The 24,031-nt window shown below is 41.3% G+C and overlaps 1 protein-coding gene and 1 non-coding gene across 2 annotated transcripts in view; one reads left to right on the top strand and one right to left on the bottom strand.

Moving 5' to 3' along the window:
* LOC114812205 (protein FAM169B) overlaps positions 1-24,031 on the top strand; it is a 54,179-nt gene that overhangs the window by 7,815 nt on the left and 22,333 nt on the right. The window contains exons 4-6 of the mRNA XM_039912202.1: positions 1,650-1,749; positions 13,479-13,564; positions 16,645-16,819. Of these exons, the coding sequence (XP_039768136.1) occupies positions 1,650-1,749; positions 13,479-13,564; positions 16,645-16,819 (361 nt within the window). The remainder of the gene's footprint in view (positions 1-1,649; positions 1,750-13,478; positions 13,565-16,644; positions 16,820-24,031) is intronic.
* LOC114812669 lies at positions 6,753-6,890 on the bottom strand. Its single transcript, XR_003760320.1, has one exon. It is a non-coding gene; the product is annotated as a small nucleolar RNA SNORA7 (small nucleolar RNA).

Raw genomic sequence — 24,031 nt, 5'->3', positions numbered from 1 at the left:
TTTCCTTTTGTAAAAAGCAAAACAAAACTCTCAAAAATCACAAAACAGGATTTTTTATGGAAGGAACTGACCATTGAGTACAGCAGTAAAAGCCTGGTCCCTCCTCAGTAGTGGTAATGATGTTTTGGCTTATGTGTAGGAAAAAAATTGTATCATCCACAGATGATGCAACTGATCAGAGAGGCACATTCCCTGCCCATACTGTCCTGTGTGTTTCTTCTGTAGTTAGTCAATCAATCAGTCAGTCGGGCTTATTGAGCACTTACTATGGGTAGAACACTGCACTAAGCACTTGGGAGAGAACAATATACCAGAGCTGGCAAACACATTCCTTGCCCATAACGAGCTTACAGTCTAGAGGGGGAGGCAGACATTTAAATATCAATAAGCTACAGATATGTATATAAGTGCGGTGGGGCTGAGGGAGGCGAACAAAGGAAATCTAGAAAGTATTATCTTTTTTATGTCAGTCCCTATGTGTGAGCTAAATCTTAACCTTTCTGGGCTGGAAGCAGGAAGTGATGCATTTGGAGGAGAGGTGGAGTAGTACAAGACAGCAGTATTGTGAGAGAATTAGACCATTTTCTATTTGGGATAGGTGGAGCTTATGCAAAGAAGCAGTGTGGCTCAGTGGAAAGAGCACGGGCTTTGGAGTCAGAGGTCATGGGTTCGAATCCCCGCTCGGCTGCTTATCAGCTGTGTGACTTTGGGCAAGTCACTTAACTTCTCGGTGCCTCAGTTACCTCATCTGTAAAATGAGGATTAAGACTGTGAGCCCCACGTGGGACAACCTGATTCCCATGTGTCTAACCCAGAGCTTAGAACAGTGCTCGGCACATAGTAAGCGCTTAACAAATACCAACATTATTATTATTAAAGAATTAGGTTGCTGGCTGGGAAACTGGAAGGACTGATGAACCTGAGGTTTTTGGAAAAGTTTAGTTCATGGTAGAGTACAACAGAGTTAGTAGACTTGGTCCTTGCTCTCAAAGGTGTTAAAATCTTGTTGATGTTAATAACATAATTGAAGTGTTTACAATGTGACCAGCATTGTTCTAAGCATTGGGATGGATACAAGGTAATCAGGCCAGATGCAATTCCTCAGTCTCTCGGTCTAAGAGGGAAGGAGTAAAAGTATTTAATTCCCATTTTACAGTTGAGGAGACTGAGGCCCAGAGAAGTTAAGTGATTTGTTCAAGGTCACACGGTAGTTAAGTGGCAGAGGCAGGATTTGAACCAGTTACTTTGACAACAGGCCCGGGCTCTTTAGAGTAAGCCTCTCTGTTTCCCACGGCTGTTCATGAACTTCCTGATCAATGATCCTTGGAGTAGAGAGTGGGAGGGAAAAATTAAGGTGTGAGTCCTGGTTTTTTTTTTTCCACACAGTTTTAAAAGATGGGCTTTCTAGTCAGTGGGAGAAATGAAGGGTTTGGTAGATGGAAAAGGGAGAGATTGACATTTGCAAAGAGATGAGGTATGGTATTAGGGTATTCCTTGGGCTTAGTCCAGAGGAAGTGATTGTTTCATTTTTTTAAAAGCAACCAAACTATTTTCTATCCAATGAATCTGTTAGTGAGTTAGTATGATTGGTCCTCCCATGACTAAACCTTGTAACTATTTGTGAAAAAATGGTTATTCTTTTTTTTTAGGTGAAACTTGAAGATTTCTCCATTTGCTTCATTCCTGTGTACCGTGATGAACCTAACTCAAAAATACTGGTTTTGGTCAATCCCCAAGACAGAAAGAAAGGTTAGTATTTGTCAATGTATTTTAAAAGCAGGGCTTGGGAGTCTTGCTTTCAGATTGTAGATTTAATATAGCCAAAGGACTAAGAACACTCACTTCTAATATTTTAATAAAGAGACTTCAGTGTCACTTGGTGTACTTGTAGTATACATGATTATTTTATAGCAGTTGCATTATTGACCATTCTCAGAGCATTTTCCCTGCTTACTAGGTAGTATGATGGAGACCTAGAACCGGATATGAGGAACTTTGGCCTCTACCTTTTGATTTGGATGAAGGCACAGGAAGTCATTTAAGATTCCTTAGCTTTCAATTTTTCTGTTTGTAATTACAATCCATTCACGAAGCCCTTTCAGATCCATAGAGTGAAGACCTGGGAAAGGTGACACAGTTCTGGCTTTCTATTTTGAACCATGCCTGGCCTTGAACATTGAAGGCCCATTTCTAGTTAAATGCATGCCCTCCTTGCTGACCTCCCAGCCTTCGGTCTCTTCCCATTCCACCCCAAATTTCAATATGGTGCCCAGATCATTTTTCTAAAAAACTGTTTGTTCCATATCTTTCCACTCCTCAAAAACTGCCAATGGTTGCCCATCCCCCTCTGCGTCAAATGGAAGCTCCTTACCATTGTAAGACACTCACCATCTATTCTTTCCTTACCTGGTTGATCTCCTACTACAACCCAACTTGTACATTTTGCTCCTCTCACCCCAACCTATTCACTGTACCTCTGTCTCTTCTATTTTACCCCTGACTCCTTGACCATATCCTCCCTATGGCCTGAAACTCCCTCCCACTTCTTAAACGACTTACCACCACCCTCCCCATCTTCAAAGCCCTACTAAAATCACATCTTCAAGAAGTCTTCTGTGAATAAGCCTTCAGTTTCTCTACTTGCTTTCAATCAGTGGTATTTATTGAGTGTTTATTATGTGTAGAACACTGTACTAAGTGCTTGGAAGAATTATAGAGTTAGAAGACACATTCCCAGTCCATAACAACTTCAATCTGTACCCTTTAAACACTTAATATTCACCCCACCTTCAGCCCCATAGCAATTTTGTACATATATGATCTTTAATACACATTTCTCTCCCTAGACTGTAAGTTCCTTGTGGGAAGAGAATGTATCTATCAACTCATATTGTATTTACCCAAGTGCTTTGTACAGTGCTCGGCACACAGTAAGTGCTCAGTAAATACCATAGTGTGATTGACATATTAGGGTGTTTAGAAGTCAAAATTTTGCGTGGACAATGCTACGTAGAATAAATGCTTTGCAATTTGTTCTCCTCACAGTCCTTGTGTTCCCACTGTTACAAATCCTAAGGCATTAGTTAATATTTCACCAGATGTTGGAGTAAGGTTATCACTTTTGTTTTTAATGATATTTGTTAAATGCTTACTCTGGGTCAGGCACTGTACTAAGTGCTGGAAGTAGATGCAAGCCAATCAGGTTAGACAAAATCCATGCATACTTGGGGCACACAGTTTTAATTCCCATTTTACAGATGAGGTAACTGAGGCACAGATCAGTTAAGTGATTTGCCCAAGGTCACACAGCAGACAAGTGGAGGAGCCAACAGTAGAACCCAGATCCCCTAAGTCCCACACTTGTGCTCCTTCCATTAGGCCATTCTGCTGTTTAAACTACACATTCTAAATTGTTTATATTAATGTCTCTCTTCTCTTGTTGTCGGGAGGAAAGTGCCAACTCTATTGCATTGTACTCTCTCAAATGCTTAGTACAGTGATCTGCATATAGTAAGCACTCAATAAATCCCTTTGATGATGATGCTGCAGCTGCTGCCCAGATCATTTCTCTGAAAAAAATATTAAACCCATATTTCCTCGCTCCCCCAGATCCTCCAGTGGTTGTCCATCCACCTCCACATCAAACAGAAATTCCTTACCAGAGGCTTTAAAGCACTCATTCAGTGTATCCCTCCTTACCTTACCTCACTGATCTCCTTCCACACAACCCTCATAGTTTGCTCCTCTAGCATCAGTTTGCTCACTTTGACCTGATATTGCCTATCTCACCACCGACCCCTTTCCGACTTCCTCTGTCTTGTCTGGAGCTACTTCCTCTTCCACATACACCAGACTACCACTCTCTCCACCTTCAAAAATTTCTTAAGGTCATATCTCCAAGAGGCCTACCCCAATTAAGCCTCCTTTTTCTGATTTCCTCTCCCTTCTGCGTCGTTTGTGTCCTTGTCTCCCCCACTAGACTGTAAGTTTGTTGTGGGTGGTGAATATGTATTTATTGTTATATTGTACTCTCCAAAGCACTTCCCATTCCACCCCAGATTTCAATATGGTGCCCAGATCATTTTTCTAAAAATGTGCTCTGCACACTGTAAGTGCTCAATAAATATGACTGACTACCTTGGATCTATATGCTTTAGGCACTTGGTACCTCACCTACCCTCAGCCCAGCAGCATTTATATCCATATTTTTAATTTAGTTATATTAACCTGTGTCTCCCCCACTAGACTGTTAGCTCATTGTGGGCAGGTAATGTCTATTATCAGAGAACATGTCTACCAACTCTGTTTTATTGTGCTCTCCCAAGTGCTATGCATGAGATAAGTAATCAATAGCTACCATCGATTGCCCGCTTGGTTGATCATTAAGATTTTCCTGCCTTTGGAGGGTGAAACTATTGTCTAGCTTGTCAGATGACTGGATGTTTTGGTGGAATGGTGAGAAAGTCTTCCCTTCTCCTAAGTAGAGTGTCAAACCAAGCTTGGTTTACTGCAGAGGGAATTTGGACATGTTTGGATTGTAGAATCCCTGGAAAACTTGCCCCTGGAGCTAATGTCCTAAAGGGTAGAATTATGGGAATTTTTTGGCAGAAATATTCCAATTCTGGCGTAAGCTTATCCTGTTGCTCAGGGTGTAGGCTGACAGGTTAAGAACTCTACAAGAGAATTTCTCTTGGATTTCTTCTTTTTTTATGGACTCGTTTCTATGTCACTTTAGCTTATCCTGTTGCTCAGGGTGTAGGCTAACATAGGCAACCCAGTAGTCTGCTCTATCCCAAGGTTGAGAATTTTTCTGCTCTATTCCGAAGTTTGGAATTTCTAAGTGCAAAATACATTTGTGCTCCTCGTTACTCTAAAATCTGGAGAGCAAACGCAGAGTAAAATATGCAGGAACTGTGTTTTGAGGAGAGAGCAGAAAAACTTCAAAAACATCATGTGATGGATGACTTTACCAAGATGTGCAAATCCCTATAGAGCTGCTTTCAAGATATTTAATTAAATTTTAGTGGTCTTTCCCTAGGATTTACATAATGTGAACACATGACTGACTTTTATGAATATGTTTCATATCTCTACATAATACTCTATTTTTTTTCTTCTCAGGAGTGTGCTCCCTAATAAATATTCACGGGCTCTTGAAAATCTCCCTATGGGCTTTTTTTAGACCTAGTAATGCTGTATGGCTTCCAAAGACTTTTTCAATGTGGCAGGTTATTTTGTTGTTTTTTTTTCATGGTTTAGAAAAAGCAAACATATTTACAACACACACTTTAACAAAATTAATATGTGATGAAGGCATAGAAGAGGGCTTTCATAAGGACATTTTTTCATTGAGACATGTCGAAAAGTTTGAGTAGCCTTTCATGTTTTGCCATCACCCTCCCCTCCAAAAAAAAAGTGAACTTAACTTCAACATTGGTGACTCTTTAAGGGCCTTTGTTTTCAATTTTATTATCAAAGTTATGCATACTGTGGCCACACAGAAACAGGAAATGAAAAAGAGCCAAGAGCCATTCAGTAAGCATGTGGAATGTATACAACTTAATTATTGATACGTTTGTGGTACTCATCACAGCTACTTCCGAAAGCCCGGCGAGCAAATGAAAAACATCTCAAATTGTAAGTTCCCTGATGCAAGTAGTTAAACGTAGCCAGGATTTAGTTCAGAACTTAAGTACTATAATGCAGCATTTCAACCTTTCTTTTGAGAATTTTTAGCAGAGTACATAAGAATGGTCTGCTGTTCATTTCAAGGGTTTAAAGAACTTTTCTCTGCAAACCTAAATAGGAGGATGACTGAATAGTTGTATGAATGAGTGTCTGAAGCGTGGCAGAGATAAATTTGGGAGAGGAAGATAGAAAAGGTGATTAGGTTACCATTAATTACCCTGAGTTACAACCACCTGAAGAGGTGAGCACCCAACGGCTATGCTTGCTGTATTTTCTGACTTAGACCAACATGTTTAAGTCCCCTCCCTCTCGCCCCAAAAATATTACCTCCAATCACTGCAGATAAGTTAGTTCTCTTTCTGTCCTCTCCAAACTCTTACTTTTTCCCTGAGATTTTCTTATCTCCCTTCCACCCGACCCTGTCTACTTGTTTTTTGTTGTCCGTCTCCCCCTTCTAAACTGTGAGCCTGTTGTTGGTAGGGATTGTCTCTATCTGTTGTCGAATTGTACTTTCCAAGTGCTTAGTACAGTGTTCTGCACTCAATAAATAAGATTGAATGAATAAATGAATGACCCCAAACCAAGATCTCTGTGAAGTAGATAATGGATAGAGCTCAGGCCTAGGGGTTAGAAGGTCTTGGGTTCTAATACCAGATCCTCCCCTTGTCTGCTGTGTAACCTTGGATAAGTCATTGCACTTCTCTGTGCCTCAGTTACCTCATCTGTAAAATGGGGATTGAGATTGTGAGTCCCATGTGGGACAGGAACTGCTTCCAAGCTGATTGGCTGTATCCACTTGTATCTACCCCAGCACTTAGTCCCAGCACCTGGAACATTTGTCTTGTCTTACGCTGTCAAATTGTGTCCAACCCATAATGACTCCTTGGTCATGTCTCTCCTAGAATAAGCCACCTCTATCTGCCATTGTTCTGGAAGTATATCCATAGAGTTTTCTTGATTAAAATTATGGAAGATGTTTATCATTGCCTTCTTCCACACAATAAACTTGAGTCTTTGCCCTCAACTCTATCCCATGCCTCTGCTGCCCTGCACAGTGAGTTGTGACTTGTAGCAGATTGCCTTCCACTCGCTAGCCACTGTCCAAGCTAGGAATGGAATGGGTATGTCTCAGCTTGACTCTCCCTCCTATAGCCAAGACTGGTAGAGTACTGGAAACTCTCCAGGTACGATCCTGAGAGGGGGCCTGACCCATAATAAGTGCTTAACAAATAACCCAATTATTATTATTATTTCCCTTCTCATGTTCCTTTCTCTTTTTCCTTTTTAAGAGCTAACTCTCTTATGCCAGCCTCCACAAATTACGTTGGTATTTGTTAAGTGCTTACTATGTGCCGAGCACTGTTCTAAGTGCTGGCATAGATACAGGCTAATCAGGATGTCCCACGTGAGGCTCACAGTTAATCCCCATTTTACAGGTGAGGTAACTGAGGCACAGAGAAGTTAAGTGACTTGCCCACAGTCACACAGCTGACAAGTGGCAGAGCCGGGATTTGAACTCATGACCTCTGACTCCCAAGCCTGTGCTCTTTCCACTGAGCCATGCTGCTTCGCACTGAGCCATGCTTTGTGAGGCATTCAGCCTGCACAGCCCAATGCAACCCTCCACCTCTCCCTCACTCCCATTTCCCTATCCCAGCCAAAACTTTGGGAATGGGGAATGGAGACAGACCAGGAAGGCATCACTGCCACCACTGTCCATTCCCCCATTCCAGCCTATGTCCCTGGATCTTTGGCTGGGGCAGAGAGGTAGTGCCACAAACAGGAAGGGAAAACTAGACAGCTCAAAATCAGCTGTCCCTAGAATTAGTTTAGTTGAAAGGCAGCATGGCCTAGTGGAAAGAGCACGGGCCTAGAACTCAGGAGATCTGAGTTCCAGTTCTGGCTTCACCACTTGCCTGCTGTGTGACCTTGGGCAAATCACTTGACTTCTCTCTGGCTAAATTTCCGCTGTAAAATGGGAAGCAGCATGGCCTAGTGGAAAGAGCATGAGTTTGGGAGTCAGAGGATCTGGGTTCTAATCCTGATTCTAAAATACATCTGTTGTGTGAACTTGTGCAAGTCATTTAATTTCCTTTTTGCCTCAGTTTCCTCAAATGTAAAATGGAGATTCAATACCTGCTCTTCCTCTTATTCTGTGAGCCCGATGTGAAACAGGGATTGGGTCTGACCTGATTATCTCATATCTACCCCACACTTAGGACAGTGTTGCTGTTATCATAATTTCTTAAGTGCTTACTATGTGCCAGGCACTGTATTAAGTTCTGGGGTAAATGCAGAGTTTTAATCTCCATTTTACAGATGAGGTAACTGAGGCACAGAGAAGTTAAGCGACTTGCTTAGGTTCAAACAGCAGTCAAGTATTAGAGCTGGGATTAGAACCCATGTCGTTCCAACTCCCAGGCTGGGAGTCTGCTCTGTCCACTAGACCACACTGCTATATGCCTGACACATAGCAAGCCCTTAACAAATATCATTAAATGTCATTAAAAATCTATTCTGCCCCTGAGACTGTGAATCCTTCCTGGTACAGTGACTGTGTTTGATTAGATTATCTTGTATCTGTCCAAGTGCTTACTGCAGTGTCTAGCACGTAGTAAGGACTTGACTCCTGCTGCTACTGGAAAAGCATCTTGGGGTAGTGGATAGAACACAGACCTAGGATCAGAAGGTCTTGGGTTCTAATCCCAGTTATGCCACATGTCTGCTGTGTGACCTTGGGCAAGTCACTTTACTTCTCTGTGCCTTAGTCCCTCATCTGTAAAATGGGGATTGAGACTGTGAGCCCCATGTGGGGCAGGAGTTGTGTCTGTCTCACTGTGTCTGTATCCACCCCAGCACTTAGTACCGGCTTGGCACATAATAAGCGCTTAATAAATACCACAATTATTATTATTGTTAACAAATACCACAGTATTATTATTTAGAAAAGGAAAAAAGAACTGGAGCACAGAAGGGTCAGGAGACAGAGGTGCTGTAGTGCAAATGGAGGGCACACTCATGTCCTTTCTCAAAACAGTTGTGCCCATTTCAAAAGCAATGTTGCAGTTCAGAACCTAGGAGAAAATGGATGCAGATACGTGGCTCGATTAGCCAAAACCAAAGGATGCATGGAGGAGACCAAATGCTGGATATTGTCCGAAATTCCAGTTTATTTTGTGTGTGTGTGTGTGTGTGCTGCAAAGGTGCTTCCTAAATGCCAGCTGCAAGTAGAAACACGTTTCGTCTATATCTAGGAATGTTCAGTATTTGGCAAATGTGAAACTGCAAATCAAAAGCAGCTCTGGTCATTAGTAGGGGAATTGGGATCAGGAGCCAGGGATCCTTCTGTCACATGACTTCAGAAGAAAATATTACATAATTGCAGTTGCAGCTTGTTTAGAAGCTTATTTGATTCCACAGCACTGAAGATGTTTTTATTGTATCTCCATGATCGTTCCAAGAAGGAATGCTTTACAACGTCTTACATTTCCCACAATTGCCAGCTGTTCCATGTATTCCCCTTTTCTCCTTTATTCACAGGCACCCTCCACTTTGGCAAAGGCAAGGTGGGAGGGCGTAGGTAAGGAGAAATTCATCTACATGAAAGTTAGGCCTGCAACAACTTGTGAAAGATTTTTGCTTTGGGGGGAAACTATGGCATGAAAAAAACCCGGGAAGCCCAAACACGTTTACTGTGAACCAGATGTTTCCTCCAACTTTGCAGAAAAAGTGCATAAATTCCCTTGCAATCTGGGAAGTGTTTTTCTTTAAGGAAGGCATCCGTATGGAAATGGAAGCCCGAGTAATGTGATGTGACAGTTGCTATGTCAACGAGCATATTTTTTTTCCTTCTCCTTAAATTATTGAATAGCTCAGTGAATGTTGCATAAAAGTCATGCAATTCCTTGGAATGTGTTTATGTGCCATCTGCTGCCAGAGCATTTCCTTTTTTTCCCCTATGTGTCGTTTGCCTGTGGAGGGATGTCATATCACTTTGTTCTCAAGGAGCACCCCATTTTCCTACCTATTTTTTTGGATCTAAGTAGGAACAGTGGCAGTGTGAACTTGGAAAGGAAGAAAGGCAAGGGCAAATGCCGAAGAATGCATTGGATGCCTCCTTGAAAGTTTTCAATCGTTGTATACTATTTAAAGAATTAAACCAAGTGTTAAAGTTTGGCATGTATAATTGTTATGACTTTTTATTTAACTGTTCACACTGAAGTTGCATTCCAGTATATTTCCTAAATATGTTTTTCATAGTATGTTTGTATTAGCCAAAAAATAACCTGAGCTTTTAGGAGCTTAAAAACCTATCATTATAGGCCCGTGGGTGGTCTCCAGGACCAACAAATGAAATAGGATCCTCTGGGAAGGATCTCAAGGGATATTTGCTTCAATCCTATACTTCTAGGCAGGTAAACAGCTAAATCACCCCTAGCCACAAACATCCTAGTTTAGTGATGGAGAATTCACAATCTGTTCTTGTAGTTTATCACCTTGACTGTGCTTCCTTATAGCTGAGTTCCCTGGCTTCGATTTAAGCTGTCTGAATCCTCTCCAATTTCTCCACATCATTTCAACATATAGATATCATCAGTGGTATTTACTGAGCACTTAGAAGATGCAGAGCACTTGGGAGAGTACAACTGAGTTGGCAGTCACATTCCTTGCCCACAGTGAGCTTATGGACATCAAAATAATCACCAAATCCAGCGAACCTGTCCAGGGACAAGTAGAGTGGAAGGCCACCTGTGATTCTGGGGTGCCTTTTTCCTTTTAATATATTACAGTAGTATTTGTGCATATTGAATAAATCTACTTCTGACTCATATTTGATTGTGGTCCACTCTACCTGCTGTTTTACTACAGTGGTTACGGCTATGCAGTCATCTTCCATTTCTTATCCATATAACTTTTTTTTGCCCCTCTGTTACCTTGCACGTGACTCTCAACTTTATTCTTTCCTTTGATGATTCATCAAGATTAGTTAGAATTGCATTTTTTTTTTGTCTTCTTGGGTCTTATGTGATGCCAGGGGCATTTCTCATTCTCTCGTCCCTCCTCAGAGACAAAAGAAAACTCAATGTAACTGACTTTGATAAGATATCATGTGCCGTGTCTTCTTAGGCTGAGAAGGAGTCACTGGTATCCACCCCCTGAAAGTGTTCCTCAATATTATGTTTGAGTCTGCTTCCTTCCAAATTCTCATTTGGCTGAAAGATAGTGAGCTGAAATGAGGTAACTGTAAAAAAGTGGACAGAAGAAATTGTTTAAAGACACAGTGAAGCAAAAATCTTAACAATCAATAAATCATATTTGTTAAGTGCCTTTGTGTGTGAAACGCCATATTTAGTACTTGGAAAGGTATAATAGAATTAGTAGACATGATCACTGCCCTCAACAACTTGCAATCTAGTGGTATAGGCAGATGCTAAAATAATTTACCAATAGGCAGAAGAAGGAAAAGGAGACGAGGACATAGGTTAATGCTTAAGTAATGGGGTATATAGGATATGCTTGTAAGTGCTTTCAGAGATTTAGAGCCCTCAGTGGATGGGGGAGGACAACAGTAAAGGCAGGTCAGCTTGGGATGCATCAGTCGAAATGGGGTGACTGTCTTGGAACTGAGGATTTGGGAGGCATCATGACATCAAAGGAGAAAAAAAATGGCACCAAGATCTGATGATGATAAATGCAACAGTACAATTAAGGGCCATATTTATGTGTGCATGGTGTGAAAGTGGTCTGTCAGCCACTTACTATTAGCTTCACTTAAAGCACACACTTAATAAATGTCATTATTATCTTTGAACACAAAAGAAAATTACCTCTGTGTGAATGTCACTGATAATACTAATGTATAACCCACAATCTTTTCCATATCACATGCATGTCAAGATTGACCGTGTGCAGTGTATGTGTGAGAGAGAGAAAGAGAGAGTGATAATAATAATTGTTGTGTTTGTTAAGCACTTACTTTGTGCCAAGCACTGTACTAAGCATTGGGGTGGATACAAGCAAATTGGGTTGAATTCAGTCCCTGACCCAAGTGGGGATCACAGTCTCAGTCCTCATTTTACAGATGTGGTAAATGAGTCACAGAGAAGTGAGGTGACTTGCTCAAGGCCACACAGCAGACAAGTGGCACAGTAGGGATTAGAACCCGTGACCTTCTGATTCCCAGGCCTGTTCTCTGTCCATTACCCCATAAATATAATCACTCACCTATGCACAACACTGAGCAAGACCCACGGTAGTGCAAAGTACTGGTTCTGTTCCCAAGAGTTTGTTGAGCAGGTTGATTTTTTTTTTTTGACTTGTTCAATATGTTTGGACTTCAGGGTCTTTATTGCTGAATGTGTGTATTTATCAGCAGAAATTAGGTGCTTCAAATAGTGAAGTCCATTCTGGAGCATTAACTTTCATAATTATTCACTGCTCTACAGAGCAGAGGGAAGCTATAAAGCGTTACATAAACCCCAAATCATAACATATTTTCTTGTTTGATGGATTGAGTAACAATTAGAGCAACTTTTATTAATTCCCACTACAGTGTCAGGAAAAAAAGCAATCCTTACTCTATGGACCTCACAAATAACTTAGGGAAGGAGTGGAAGTTAGTGGAAAATATTTTATTTAATAAAAATAAATATTCTTCTGTCCTAAAGTGCTTCATCAACTAGTATGTGCTCTTCTAGCTGGTTAAAGATATGTTCAGTTATATAGATATTCCTGTATTAGGTTATGCACTTCTCATTCTGTAGGTGGAGAATTGTGTTAGGGTAAGAGCATACAAATATCAATGTCTTAGTCTTATAAAAAAAGTTACACCATGAATAAATGAGTTACACGAAATCAGAACCTTTAAGGTTGGCTCTGTAATCATAATAATAATAATAATAATGTTGGTATTTGTTAAGCGCTTACTATGTGCCGAGCACTGTTCTAAGCGCTGGGGTAGACACAGGGGAATCAGGATGTCCCACGTGGGGCTCACACTCTTAATCCCCATTTTACAGATGAGGTAACTGAGGCACAGAGAAGTTAAGTGACTTGCCCACAGTCACACAGCTGACAAGTGGCAGAGCTGGGATTCGAACTCATGACCTCTGACTCCAAAGCCCGGGCTCTTTCCACTGAGCCACGCTGCTCCTCTGTAGGATTATAGATTCAGGTACAACTACAGTGCTCCTTGCAGTATTAGTAAGTTAATTAACGGGGGTTGGTGACTAATGGTAGTCTCCAAAGTTTCAACCAAAACATCACAAACTCATATACATTGCCTTATTCAACATTCACAGTCTTCCAGTGGTCCAGTCAGAATGAGGTAGTTTTGAATGACCTTAACTGCTTATTAGAGTGAAATTAAACCTAGTGGGCAATCAGTTAATACCATTACTACTGCTACTATCTTTTCATTATCCACTCGAAGACTATTTGGAGCTGTCTTTGTCCAGGTTGCCTGCAGGAGTCAGTGGGTCTATACTATAAGCTTGTTGTGGGCAGGAAATGTGCCTGTTTATTGTTCTACTGTACTCTCCCAAGTATTTAGTGCAATGCTGTGGACACAGTAAATGCTTAGTAATAAGATTGACTCACTGACTGTGTTATCTGGTGAGCATCCGGACTGAATTTAGCAGACATTTTTCTCTAGATGATTTGAATGTTGATCAGCACCCATTTCATGAGCTAATGATCTTTCTTTGACATTCACCAGTGGCTTTGTGATTAAATTGCTTCCTTGCTGCTGGATTTTCTTGCCAAATCACCTCCGTATGGTTTCTCTCCAGTTCTGGCTGTTTTCCTGAATCATTCCTGGTGGCCAATAGAAGATATCATGAAAACATCTGATCCTGCTAGAGAAGGGCTGATTAAGGTGAGAAGACCTGCTTTTAGAATAACTGTGCAAATGCACATGAATATGAAGGCTCCATATTCTCAGAACTGAAACTTCATTAAAACTGTAAATATTTTGTCCTCTTTCAGCATGATAGTCTACTTTCTGGGGGGCAAAGTGGATGTTTGTAAGGTTTTCCAATTGTAACTTGGGATGTTCATTTCCTTTGCGCCTCTCTAGATGCTACTACTTAGGAGGAGAAGTTGCAGTGCCCAAGGTATGGTATTGAGGAAAAGAGAAAGTAGTGCTGCTGAGTGGATAGGGCATGGGCCTGGGAGTCAGAAGGACCTGGGTTCTAATCCCAGATCTGCCACTCATCTGCTGTGTGACCTTGAGCAAGTTGCTTCCCTTCTCTGGACCTCAATTCCCTCATCTGTAAAATGGGGATTAAGACTGAGCTCCACAAGGGACAGGGACTGCATCCACCTCATTTGCTTGTATTCCTCTCCCCACAACCTCTAGCGCTTAGTACAATATCTGGTACATAGTAAACGCTTAACAAATGCCATCATCATTGTTATTAGGGGACCTATTTATCAGAGGCAGTGTCTGGCATGAAAGAGCATTAACTATGGCTCCCCACTCTTTCCCTCTGCCAGGAGGTAAAGCATGATTCTCTGAGCCTGGAAAGGGGGACCCTTTGACTCTGGCATAACAGGGGACTAGAGGGAAAGGCAGCCTTACTGGGCAATGACTTGAGTCAGTACATTGTAAGTACCTTGAGAGGAGGGATGGCGTCTCACAACTACACTACACTGTATTCTTCCAAGTGCTTAGTAAGGTACTCTGCACATAGCATGTGCTCAGTAAGTATCATTGGTTGGTTGATTGAGCCCAGAGGATAGTTTAGGATCATTCTCTCTGGGAGGTCTTAACTATTTCCCTTTGGAAAGTAGGATGAAGCCACCTGTAGGGTGGAGAAGATGCTTCTTATGGACATAAAGTTTGATGGTGGTAGCTCTGTCTGAAAGTTTGTGCTGAACAAATGCCATAATCTTTCTCACTAGTATCCTCTGCTGCCTTCCCTGGGTCTCCGAATCCAGTTCTATTCCTGACTTCTTGACTTACCTGCTGTGTAACATAAAGCGAGTCACTTCACTTCTCTGGGCTTCAATTTCCTTATCTGTAAAATGAGGGTGCAATATGTGCATTCAGTATTCAATTCAGAACAGAGAAGCAGCGTGACCTAATGGATAGAGCAAGGGCCTTGGAGTCAGAAGGACCTAGGTTCTAATCCCAACCCTGTCACTTGTCTGCTGTGTGATCTTGGGCAAGTCACTTAACTACTCTGTGCCTCAGTTACCTCATCTGTAAAATGGGGATTAAGACTGTGAGCACCACGTGGGCGGACACTGTGTCCAACCTAATTAATCTTGTATCTACACCAATGCTCAGTACAGCGCCTAGTGCAGAGTAAGCCCTTAACAAATACCATTAAAAAATGTGTTCTCCCTCCTACTTAGACTGAGAGTCCCATGTGTGACGGACTGTATTCCACCCAATTATCCTGTATCTATAGTACTTGGCACATAGTAAATGCTTAACAAATAATGTCACCATCACCATGGACAAAGTATATCTTATAAACTCCTAAAAGTAAGAATATACAGTTTTCCAATCTTGACATTATAAATCTATCAATTATATTTATCGAGTATATACTCTGTAACAAGCACTATGCTAAGGATTGGGGAGAATGAAGGAAACAGACATGGTCCCTGCCCTCAAGAAATTCATAGCCTTGGCAGGGATACAGGCACTAAAATATTTACAGGCAGGATAAAGAAGGAAAGAGAGTTATGTAAATGGGTTTGTACTTATGTGATGACTTGTGTATAATAGGGACATATGTGCTAACAGAGTTTGTGAGCACATCAGTAGTGACACACAATTGTAGCAGTGTCATTTGGGGAATATGATCCAGGGACATTAGATGTCATTCAGGAAAAGGCATCTTGGAGTTGATGTGAGTATAGGAGGGATATGAACATGGGGAGAGTTGAGGTTTGTCAGATTTGAAATGGGAGAGAGTTCCAGGAAGAGGGAAAGGTGTGAGCAAGATGATGGCAAAAGGGCGAGAACAAGACTCAGGGTAGTTGAGGGTAACAACAACAAAAAAATAATAATGGTGGTATTTGTTAAAGATTTACTGTATGCCAAACACTTTAGTAAATTCTGGGATAAATTAGAGATCATCAGGTTGGACATAGTCCCTGTCCTCATGGGCCTCACAGTCTAAGCAGGATTGAGTAGAATTTAATCGCCATTTTACAGATGAGGAAGCTGAGGCCCAGAAAAGTTAATTCACTTGGCTAAGGTCACATAGTAGACAAGTGGCAAAGAGAGTGAAGTACTTTGTAGTGGAAGACGAGAGTGGGTAAGTAGGAGGAAGAGAACTTATGGATCACTTTAAACCCAATGGCCAGGTAGTACTGCTTGATGCCAACAGAAAAGGGTAACCATTGGAGGTTTATGAAGACTGGGGAGTAGTGTGCAGAACCACATTTTAGAAAAGTGATCCAGAGTGTGAAATGAACTTGGTGCTGAAGAGGACAAAGGCTAGAGGGAGGGAGATTGAGTGAGGAAGCTGGTGTTTTAACTACACTGGAGTATGATAATTACCTAGATCAGAGTGGTAGCCATTTTATGGGAGAAGGGATAGATCCTGGGAAATGTTGGTGAGAAAAAATCTGATAGGATTTAGTAACAGGCTGAATGTAGAGTTGAAGGAGAAAAAGGAATCAAGGATCAGCACTAGGCTGCAGGTTTGAGACACTGGGAGAATGGTTGGTGTTATCAACTGGAGTAGGGATGTTAGGTGGAAGAGATGATTTCTCCTTGCTTTGCTTGTGTAACACATTCCAAACAGTAGGGATCAGGATGCTGTTTTGTTTACCTGGGAGTTGCTTTCATTAGGCATCTCAACCCTTATATTGGCTTTTCTGCAAGTCTCCGAGGGGTGCAGTGATTTAAATTACCCTCGAGCAGTCTTATTCTAAAGGCAAAATTGATTGGTTCATTTCTCTCCGGTGTAATTTGGGCTTTTTGTTTCCTTGAAGGTTCAGTCATTCATAGAAAGGATTGTCCTTTTCATTCTGAACCATGTCATTTTTGGACGATTGGAGAGAAATTTGAATGATGACATGTTTTTCTTACCTCATTCTGCTAAGGAACATGCAAAAATTTTCTGGAAGAACGGAGACGCTGCTGGTTTTTACACTCTGAAAATGAAAGGTGAAGTAATCAATAACCACTGGAGGTGATAACTTTATTGTCCCAAGCCGTTCCTGCACCTGGAGGCAGAGATCTATAAGGATTAAACCATAATGCCTGCCTTTAAAGACATTGGAAAGTTCCCTTTGCCCCAGAATTAATCTGCAGGAATGCTTCAGGAACAGATGTATTTTTTAAAACAGATGATCTCCAATTAGGCCACTTACCATGTAATGAAAGTAAGATATGAACCTCTCTCAACCTGTGGTTAGGATCAAAAATACATCTCTTTGATAGGGCTTGAGATATTTTTCCAAAAACCTTAAAGCCCCAGGATCACAGGGACTTCACTCTGCCTTTCTTTAGGTTCCTTTTCTTTATTGCTCGCAATTAGTTATCCAGTGAAAATGCTATAGCTAATATTTGACATGTGGTGCAAAAAAGGTATCCAATGCCAAGATTTATAGACATTACCTCAGAAGATAGCTAGGCATTGGTAATAAGATTAGGTCATGAGAATATTTTTAAAGCATTATGACTGGTTAAGCTTGTTGGGGACAGGGAACGTGAGTCTTAATTTTGTTGTATTGTACTCTCCCAAGTGCTTAGTTCAGTGCTCTGTACATAGTAGGCACTCAATAAATGCCATAATTGGTTAGGATGGTGGAACATGTTAAATTCTGCAAAATAGTTGATTGGTTGTTTTAATTTGGTATTATTTTATTTACTATAATAGTCTTTAAAGGCTTAAAACATTTCTAAGCCATGTTTTTGTAAACATAAGTACTTATGGTTCGTGAAATCTGGTTTTAGTAAAATGTTTCCACAGTGCAGTACTATGAGTGCAGTGTTACCTGAATTAAATATTTCTCTTTGGTAATTTAGATTTTGATTTAGATTTTAAACAATATTCAAGTTGTGTACACATTCCAACTGTCCAGAATTGGATACATCTTCCTTTCTCACGGTTTTTCACCATAGTCTTCATAGTTTCCCAACCAACCATCTTTTCAGTTAATTTGTTGCCAAGATCAGTCTGGGAAGCTTGAAATATTTATCTCTTGTGGGCTTTGTTCTGCTTTTCCCAAGATTCAAAATTGATCATTTATTTTTCATATCACTTTACTACATTTTATTTTAAAAATTCCTGTCAGCTGTATCACTTTAAAAAAATTGGAAATTTTATCTTTATTATAAGAAAAGGGAGTTTTTGACTTTATGGGGTTTTGGTCTAGGCCTCTTTCTGGGAGTCTCACAAATTGTTGTATTCCACAAAAATGTTTTGTGTTAATCCAAACTGTTTGTGCTCTACAAATTGCTTTTCTCAAGGCTGTTAGTATTAGATGATAGACTCAAGCCATTAGAGGAAATCTTTCCCCATCCATAATAACAGTACACAAATACAGCTAGATAGGGGTGTGATGGAACTCTAAAACCTTTGATTTGTCCCATCAGTTTAGGTCCCTTCTGGAGGGTGGCACTGAAAGGTGTTTCAGTGATCTGAGAGAGATGAGTAGTTGGATTAATTTTGCTAGACAATGATACCCATCTCCACTAGTTTTCAATCTACCCTTCACTCCAAATTTCAGATGTGGGGACAGTCTTGACTTTCCTGTTCAGAAAGAATGTTCTTCCTTGGTCAAGATATAAATGTTAACATGGAAAGAGCTTGTATTTCTACTTCTGGGTTGAGGTGAGATAGGACTGAGGTAGAGGTACACATGGAAGAAGAATTATGCATCTCTTTGCAGATACAGAACACCTCCTCAAAGGTCTTTTGAGACCGAAGTTCAGAAATCGATCTTTGAGGATCCACTTGCCATTGATGTTGCTGGGGCAGAGCACCTTGAAAAACTCAGTTGACTAACAGTTTAATCTCCCAATTAGCCTGAGAATCTTGATGAATTTCTCAGGGAAGTCAAATTTGCTTAGGAGTTTCCAGAGCTCTGTTAATAATAATAATAATAATAATGTTGGTATTTGTTAAGCACTTACTCTGTGCCAACACTGTTCTAAGTGCTGGGATAGATACAAGGTAATCAGGTTGTCCCATGTAGGACTCACAGTCTTCACCCCCATTTTACAGATGAGGGAACTGAGGCACAGAGAGGTTGTGACTTGCCCCAAGTCACATAGCTGACAAGTGGCGGAGCTGAAATTAGAACCCGTGACCTCTGACTCCCAAGCCCAGGCTCTTTCCACTTAGTCACTCTGATCTGTTGATGAGGTTATTAAATACTTTTGTAAGGACCACAATATCTCTCGGGATCATACCTGGAGAGTGTCCAGTAATCTACCATTCTTGACTACAGGAGGGTGAGTCAAGCAGAAGCATACCCATTCCATGCCTTGCTTGGGCAGTGCCTACCGTGTGGAAGGCAATCTGCTACAAATCAAAACGTACCTGTGGCATGGGAGAGAGTTGAGGGTGGAGATTCAAGATTACTCTATGGAAGAAGGCAGTGGTAAACCATTTCCATATTTTTGCCAATAAAACTCTGTGGATACACTATCAGAATGATGGCAGATGGAGGTGAGACATTCTGGGGGAGATGGGTCCATAGAGTTGCTATGGGTAGAAAATGACTCGACAGCATAAGACAAGACAAGGGTCATGATCATTGAACAGAAATCCTGGAGTGTTGCTCTCTGTGCCTTTCTTAATGCACTGCAAAGATCTTGTCTGCTGAAGTAACTAAGTCACAGAGAAGTGATTTTCCCAAGGTCACATAGCAGTTAAATGGCAGGGCTGGGATTAGAACCTAGGTCCTTCTGTCACTCAGGAACATGGTCTTCCCACTAGGCCACACTGAAGCAGTTCAGAGGGATTCTGGCTTGGATCTTGCATGCAATTTTCATGGTTTTCAAAATGGCAGTTATGATGTTGGCATCTTTGAAGTCTTGTGGCTTCACCCAGGTGTTCCATATGTTGAAGAGGTCTGAGGATTAGACCCCCTTTGTGGTCTTAGATTTCTGCAAGGTTGCCATTAGATATGAGTATTTTTCTGTATTAACTGTAGTAAAAGTGTTAAAATATAATATCTATGCTTGCAACAGGAGAGAAGAGATATTCCATTTCCCTTCCCTGGCATCCCACCCATTTTCTTTTCAGTTTGCTTATCTGCCCTGGTTCTCAGACAGAATCCATACCATTGAAATATTTTGCAAGAGTCTGATGATGAAAACATAATTTAGAATTAAAAATCTGTTTAAAAGTTTGTTTTTGCAGCATATTTCCTGGAATATAAACTAGGGCAAAATCCTTCCGAAAGAATTCCTTTCAATTTGTTTTTAGTGGATTAGCTACAATAATTGACCTATTGTTGGTTTAGTGAGATCATTTGACTTCCTAGGTGATTTTTTTTTATTTGTTAAAAATTAATAATATTGAAAACACTCTCGAGTTCAGTTTATTCCAAATGTGGCAAGATGGTGTGCAGTATATAATGGACCATTTATACCCATTCTCCACCAAGGCTAGGAAACTAGAGACTATGTAATAATAATAATAATATGATAATGTTGGTATTTGTTAAGTGCTTACTATGTGCAGCTGAACCAGTAAGTTTTGCTGCATTCCTTTGGCTGTAAATGGATCCTGCAAGTAAAAGATCTTTGTATTCACTTTGCATCATTCGCACCCCTTCCCATCTAAAAAAAAAAAAAAAAAAACCAATAGTATTTATTGAGCGCTTACTATGTGCAGAGCACTGTACTAAGCGCTTGGGATGAACAAGTCGGCAACAGATAGAGACAGTCCCTGCCGTTTGACGGGCTTACAGTCTAATCGGGGGAGACGGACAGACAAGAACAATGGCACTAAACAGCGTCAAGGGGAAGAACATCTCATAAAAACAATGGCAACTAAATAGAATCGAGGCGATGTACAATTCATTAACAAAATAAATAGGGTAACGAAAATATATACAGTTGAGCGGACGGGTACAGTGCTGTGGGGATGGGAAGGGAGAGGTGGAGGAGCAGAGGGAAAAGGGGAAAATGAGGCTTTAGCTGCGGAGAGGTAAAGGGGGGATGGCAGAGGGAGTAGAGGGGGAAGAGGAGCTCAGTCTGGGAAGGCCTCTTGGAGGAGGTGATTTTTAAGTAAGGTTTTGAAGAGGGAAAGAGAATCAGTTTGGCGGAGGTGAGGAGGGAGGGCGTTCCAGGACCGCGGGAGGACGTGACCCAGGGGTCGACGGCGGGATAGGCGAGACCGAGGGACGGCGAGGAGGTGGGCGGCGGAGGAGCGGAGCGTGTGGGGTGGGCGGTAGAAAGAGAGAAGGGAGGAGAGGTAGGAAGGGGCAAGGTGATGGAGAGCCTTGAAGCCTAGAGTGAGGAGTTTTTGTTTGGAGCGGAGGTCGATAGGCAACCACTGGAGTTGTTTAAGAAGGGGAGTGACATGCCCAGATCGTTTCTGCAGGAAGATGAGCCGGGCAGCGGAGTGAAGAATAGACCGGAGCGGGGCGAGAGAGGAGGAAGGGAGGTCAGAGAGAAGGCTGACACAGTAGTCTAGCCGGGATATAACGAGAGCCCGTAATAGTAAGGTAGCCGTTTCCCAAGCCCAGGAGGAGCACAATTTTGGTAGAAAAGAGATTGTAAGTGGCACCACACAAGCCACTAGTACTATAATCAATTCCTCCACATAGGGTCTCAGTCCTAAAGCTGCAGTACTGAGGCCCCTCCCTCATTCTCCATGGGAAATGTCATCTATATTACCAGTAGACCCATCACTTGAAAAAAAAAACAAAACCAATAAATAGTTTTTTCACATCCCTAGCACAATGATTTCTGCAAGGACCATCAGTCGTTTTTGAATAGCAATCATTCATTTATTCAGACATATTTATTGAGTGCTTAATGTATACAGAGCACTGTACTAAGCGCTTGGGAGAGTACAATACAACAGTAAAACAGACAAGTTCCCTGCCCACAACGAGCTTACAGTCTATAGTATGTACTGCTATTGCTACAGAAAGGGATGAGAGAAACTACCTGAATGCAAGGTGAGAGTTACAGAGAAGTGAATACAACCCATTTTTGTACTAGTACATGGACTGTGTCCAACCCGGTTAGCTTGTATCTATCTGTTTAATACAGTGCCTGGCACATAGTAAGCCTTAACAAATAGCATGAAAATGTAAGTGTTCAGTAATTGATAGATATGATCTAGGTATTCTTATTACATGGAAAAATTGAATCAGGAATGTTGGATGATGAAAAATTAGGTGCATCTGTCACTGATCTGTCACATGTCTACCAACCTTGTTGTCTGTACTCTACAAAGTGCTTAGAATAGTGCTTTCTGCACCCAGTGCTCAATAAATATCATTGATCAGTTGATTAATTTGATCTAGGTATTCTTATTTCATGGTATAAAAGAATTATGAATGGAGGATGACGAATCATCAGGGATATTTGTCAGGACAATTTTCAAATGGGAATTAGGAAGTGCTACAATTTACATGTAACGTTTCAGTCGATCAGAAAAAGTGAGTGTCAGAGAACCCTATGTAGGCTGCAGGCTATGCAGGATTACAGTAGGTGAATGTTATGCTAGGGAGAGAAAGAGTAATGAATTTTTTCCAGATGCTACTGGTCTGTTGGACTCTGGAAAAAGGACAATAGGAATAGTACAGCCAAGGGCAGACAAATCTCCCCTTCATTTGGTCAGATGATCCGAGTAGTAGTGTATCCCATCCCATACTTGGTAGTAGTGCTGTCCCATCCTTTTCTGTCTTCCAATTAGTGGTATTTATCAAGAACCTACAGAGGGCGAAGAACCGTATCCCAAGTGCTTGGTAGGGTAAAAATCAAACAAGACATAAACATTCTGCCCTCAAGGAATTCACAGTCTATTGAGGAGCGAGACAAACATTATTTACAGTATGCATAGAAGTATGACAGGCAATAGTCCGAGTAGATCATGATGAAATGAATATACATATGAAAATCCATATTAAAATATCCATGTATATATATAGGAGATCATTTTTCACCCTGAATTCCCTTCTAGAGCCTTAGCCATCTTTCCCAGCTCTTATCCAGGATGGGTAAATTTTTGTACTTTTGTAAAAATGCCCTGCTATAATGAATCAATTAATGGTATTTATTCAGCATGAGTGCTATGTGCAGAGCATTGTATTAAGCGCTTGGGAGAGTACAATATAACAGGGTTGTCATACATGTTCCCTGACCTCGAGGTTCTTAGAGCTCAAAGGGGGAAAATAGACATTGAAATAAGTTGCAGAGATGTCATAAATGCTGTGGGATTGAGGATGGGATGAATAAAGGAAACAGATTCAAATGCACAGGTGATGCAGAAGGGAGAGGGAGTAGGGGAAATGAGGGATTAGAGAAGACCCTTTGGAGGAGATGTGATTTTAATAAGGCTTTGAAGGTGGGAAAGTGGTGGCCTGTCCAGTCTGAAGGGGGAAGGAGTTCCAGGCCAGAGGAAGGATTTAGGTGAGGGATTGGTGGGGAGATAGATGAGGTCACGGTAGAGTTAGGTTGACATTACAGGAGTGAAGTAGTGTGCTGGGCTGTACTAGTACATGGACATCAGCAAAATAAATTAGGGGGTCAAGGTAATTGAGGCCTTTAAAGCCAGTGGTAAGGAATTTCTGGAGGTTCTTGAATGGGGAAACATGGACTGATTTTTTTTTTTAAATGATCCAGACAGTAGAGTGAAATATGGACTGGAGTTGGGAGAGATAGGAGACAGGGAGGTCAGCAAAGAGCCTGAGGATTAGTAAAGATGGAATAAGTGCTTGGATTAACATCGAAGCAGTTTGGTTGGAGAGGACAGACTGGATTTTAGCGATATGGTGGAGGTGGAACTGACAGGATTTCGTGACAGATTTGGGGCCAAAGAAGGACAAGGATCCCTTGGAAATGTGCCTTCCCTATATTCATTCAATAGTATTTATTGAGCGCTTACTATGTGCAGAGCACTGTACTAAGCGCTTGGGATGAACAAGTCGGCAACAGATAGAGACAGTCCCTGCCGTTTGACGGGCTTACAGTCTAATCGGGGGAGACGGACAGACAAGAACAATGGCAATAAACAGAGTCAAGGGGAAGAACATCTCGTAAAAACAATGGCAACTAAATAGAATCGAGGCGATGTACAATTCATTAACAAAATAAATAGGGTAACGAAAATATATACAGTTGAGCGGACGAGTACAGTGCTGTGAGGATGGGAAGGGAGAGGTGGAGGAGCAGAGGGAAAAGGGG

The sequence above is a fragment of the Ornithorhynchus anatinus genome, chromosome 5 (genome assembly GCF_004115215.2).
Source record: "Ornithorhynchus anatinus isolate Pmale09 chromosome 5, mOrnAna1.pri.v4, whole genome shotgun sequence".
NCBI classification, from domain to species: domain Eukaryota; kingdom Metazoa; phylum Chordata; class Mammalia; order Monotremata; family Ornithorhynchidae; genus Ornithorhynchus; species Ornithorhynchus anatinus.
This window is presented reverse-complemented; position numbering and strand designations above follow the sequence as displayed.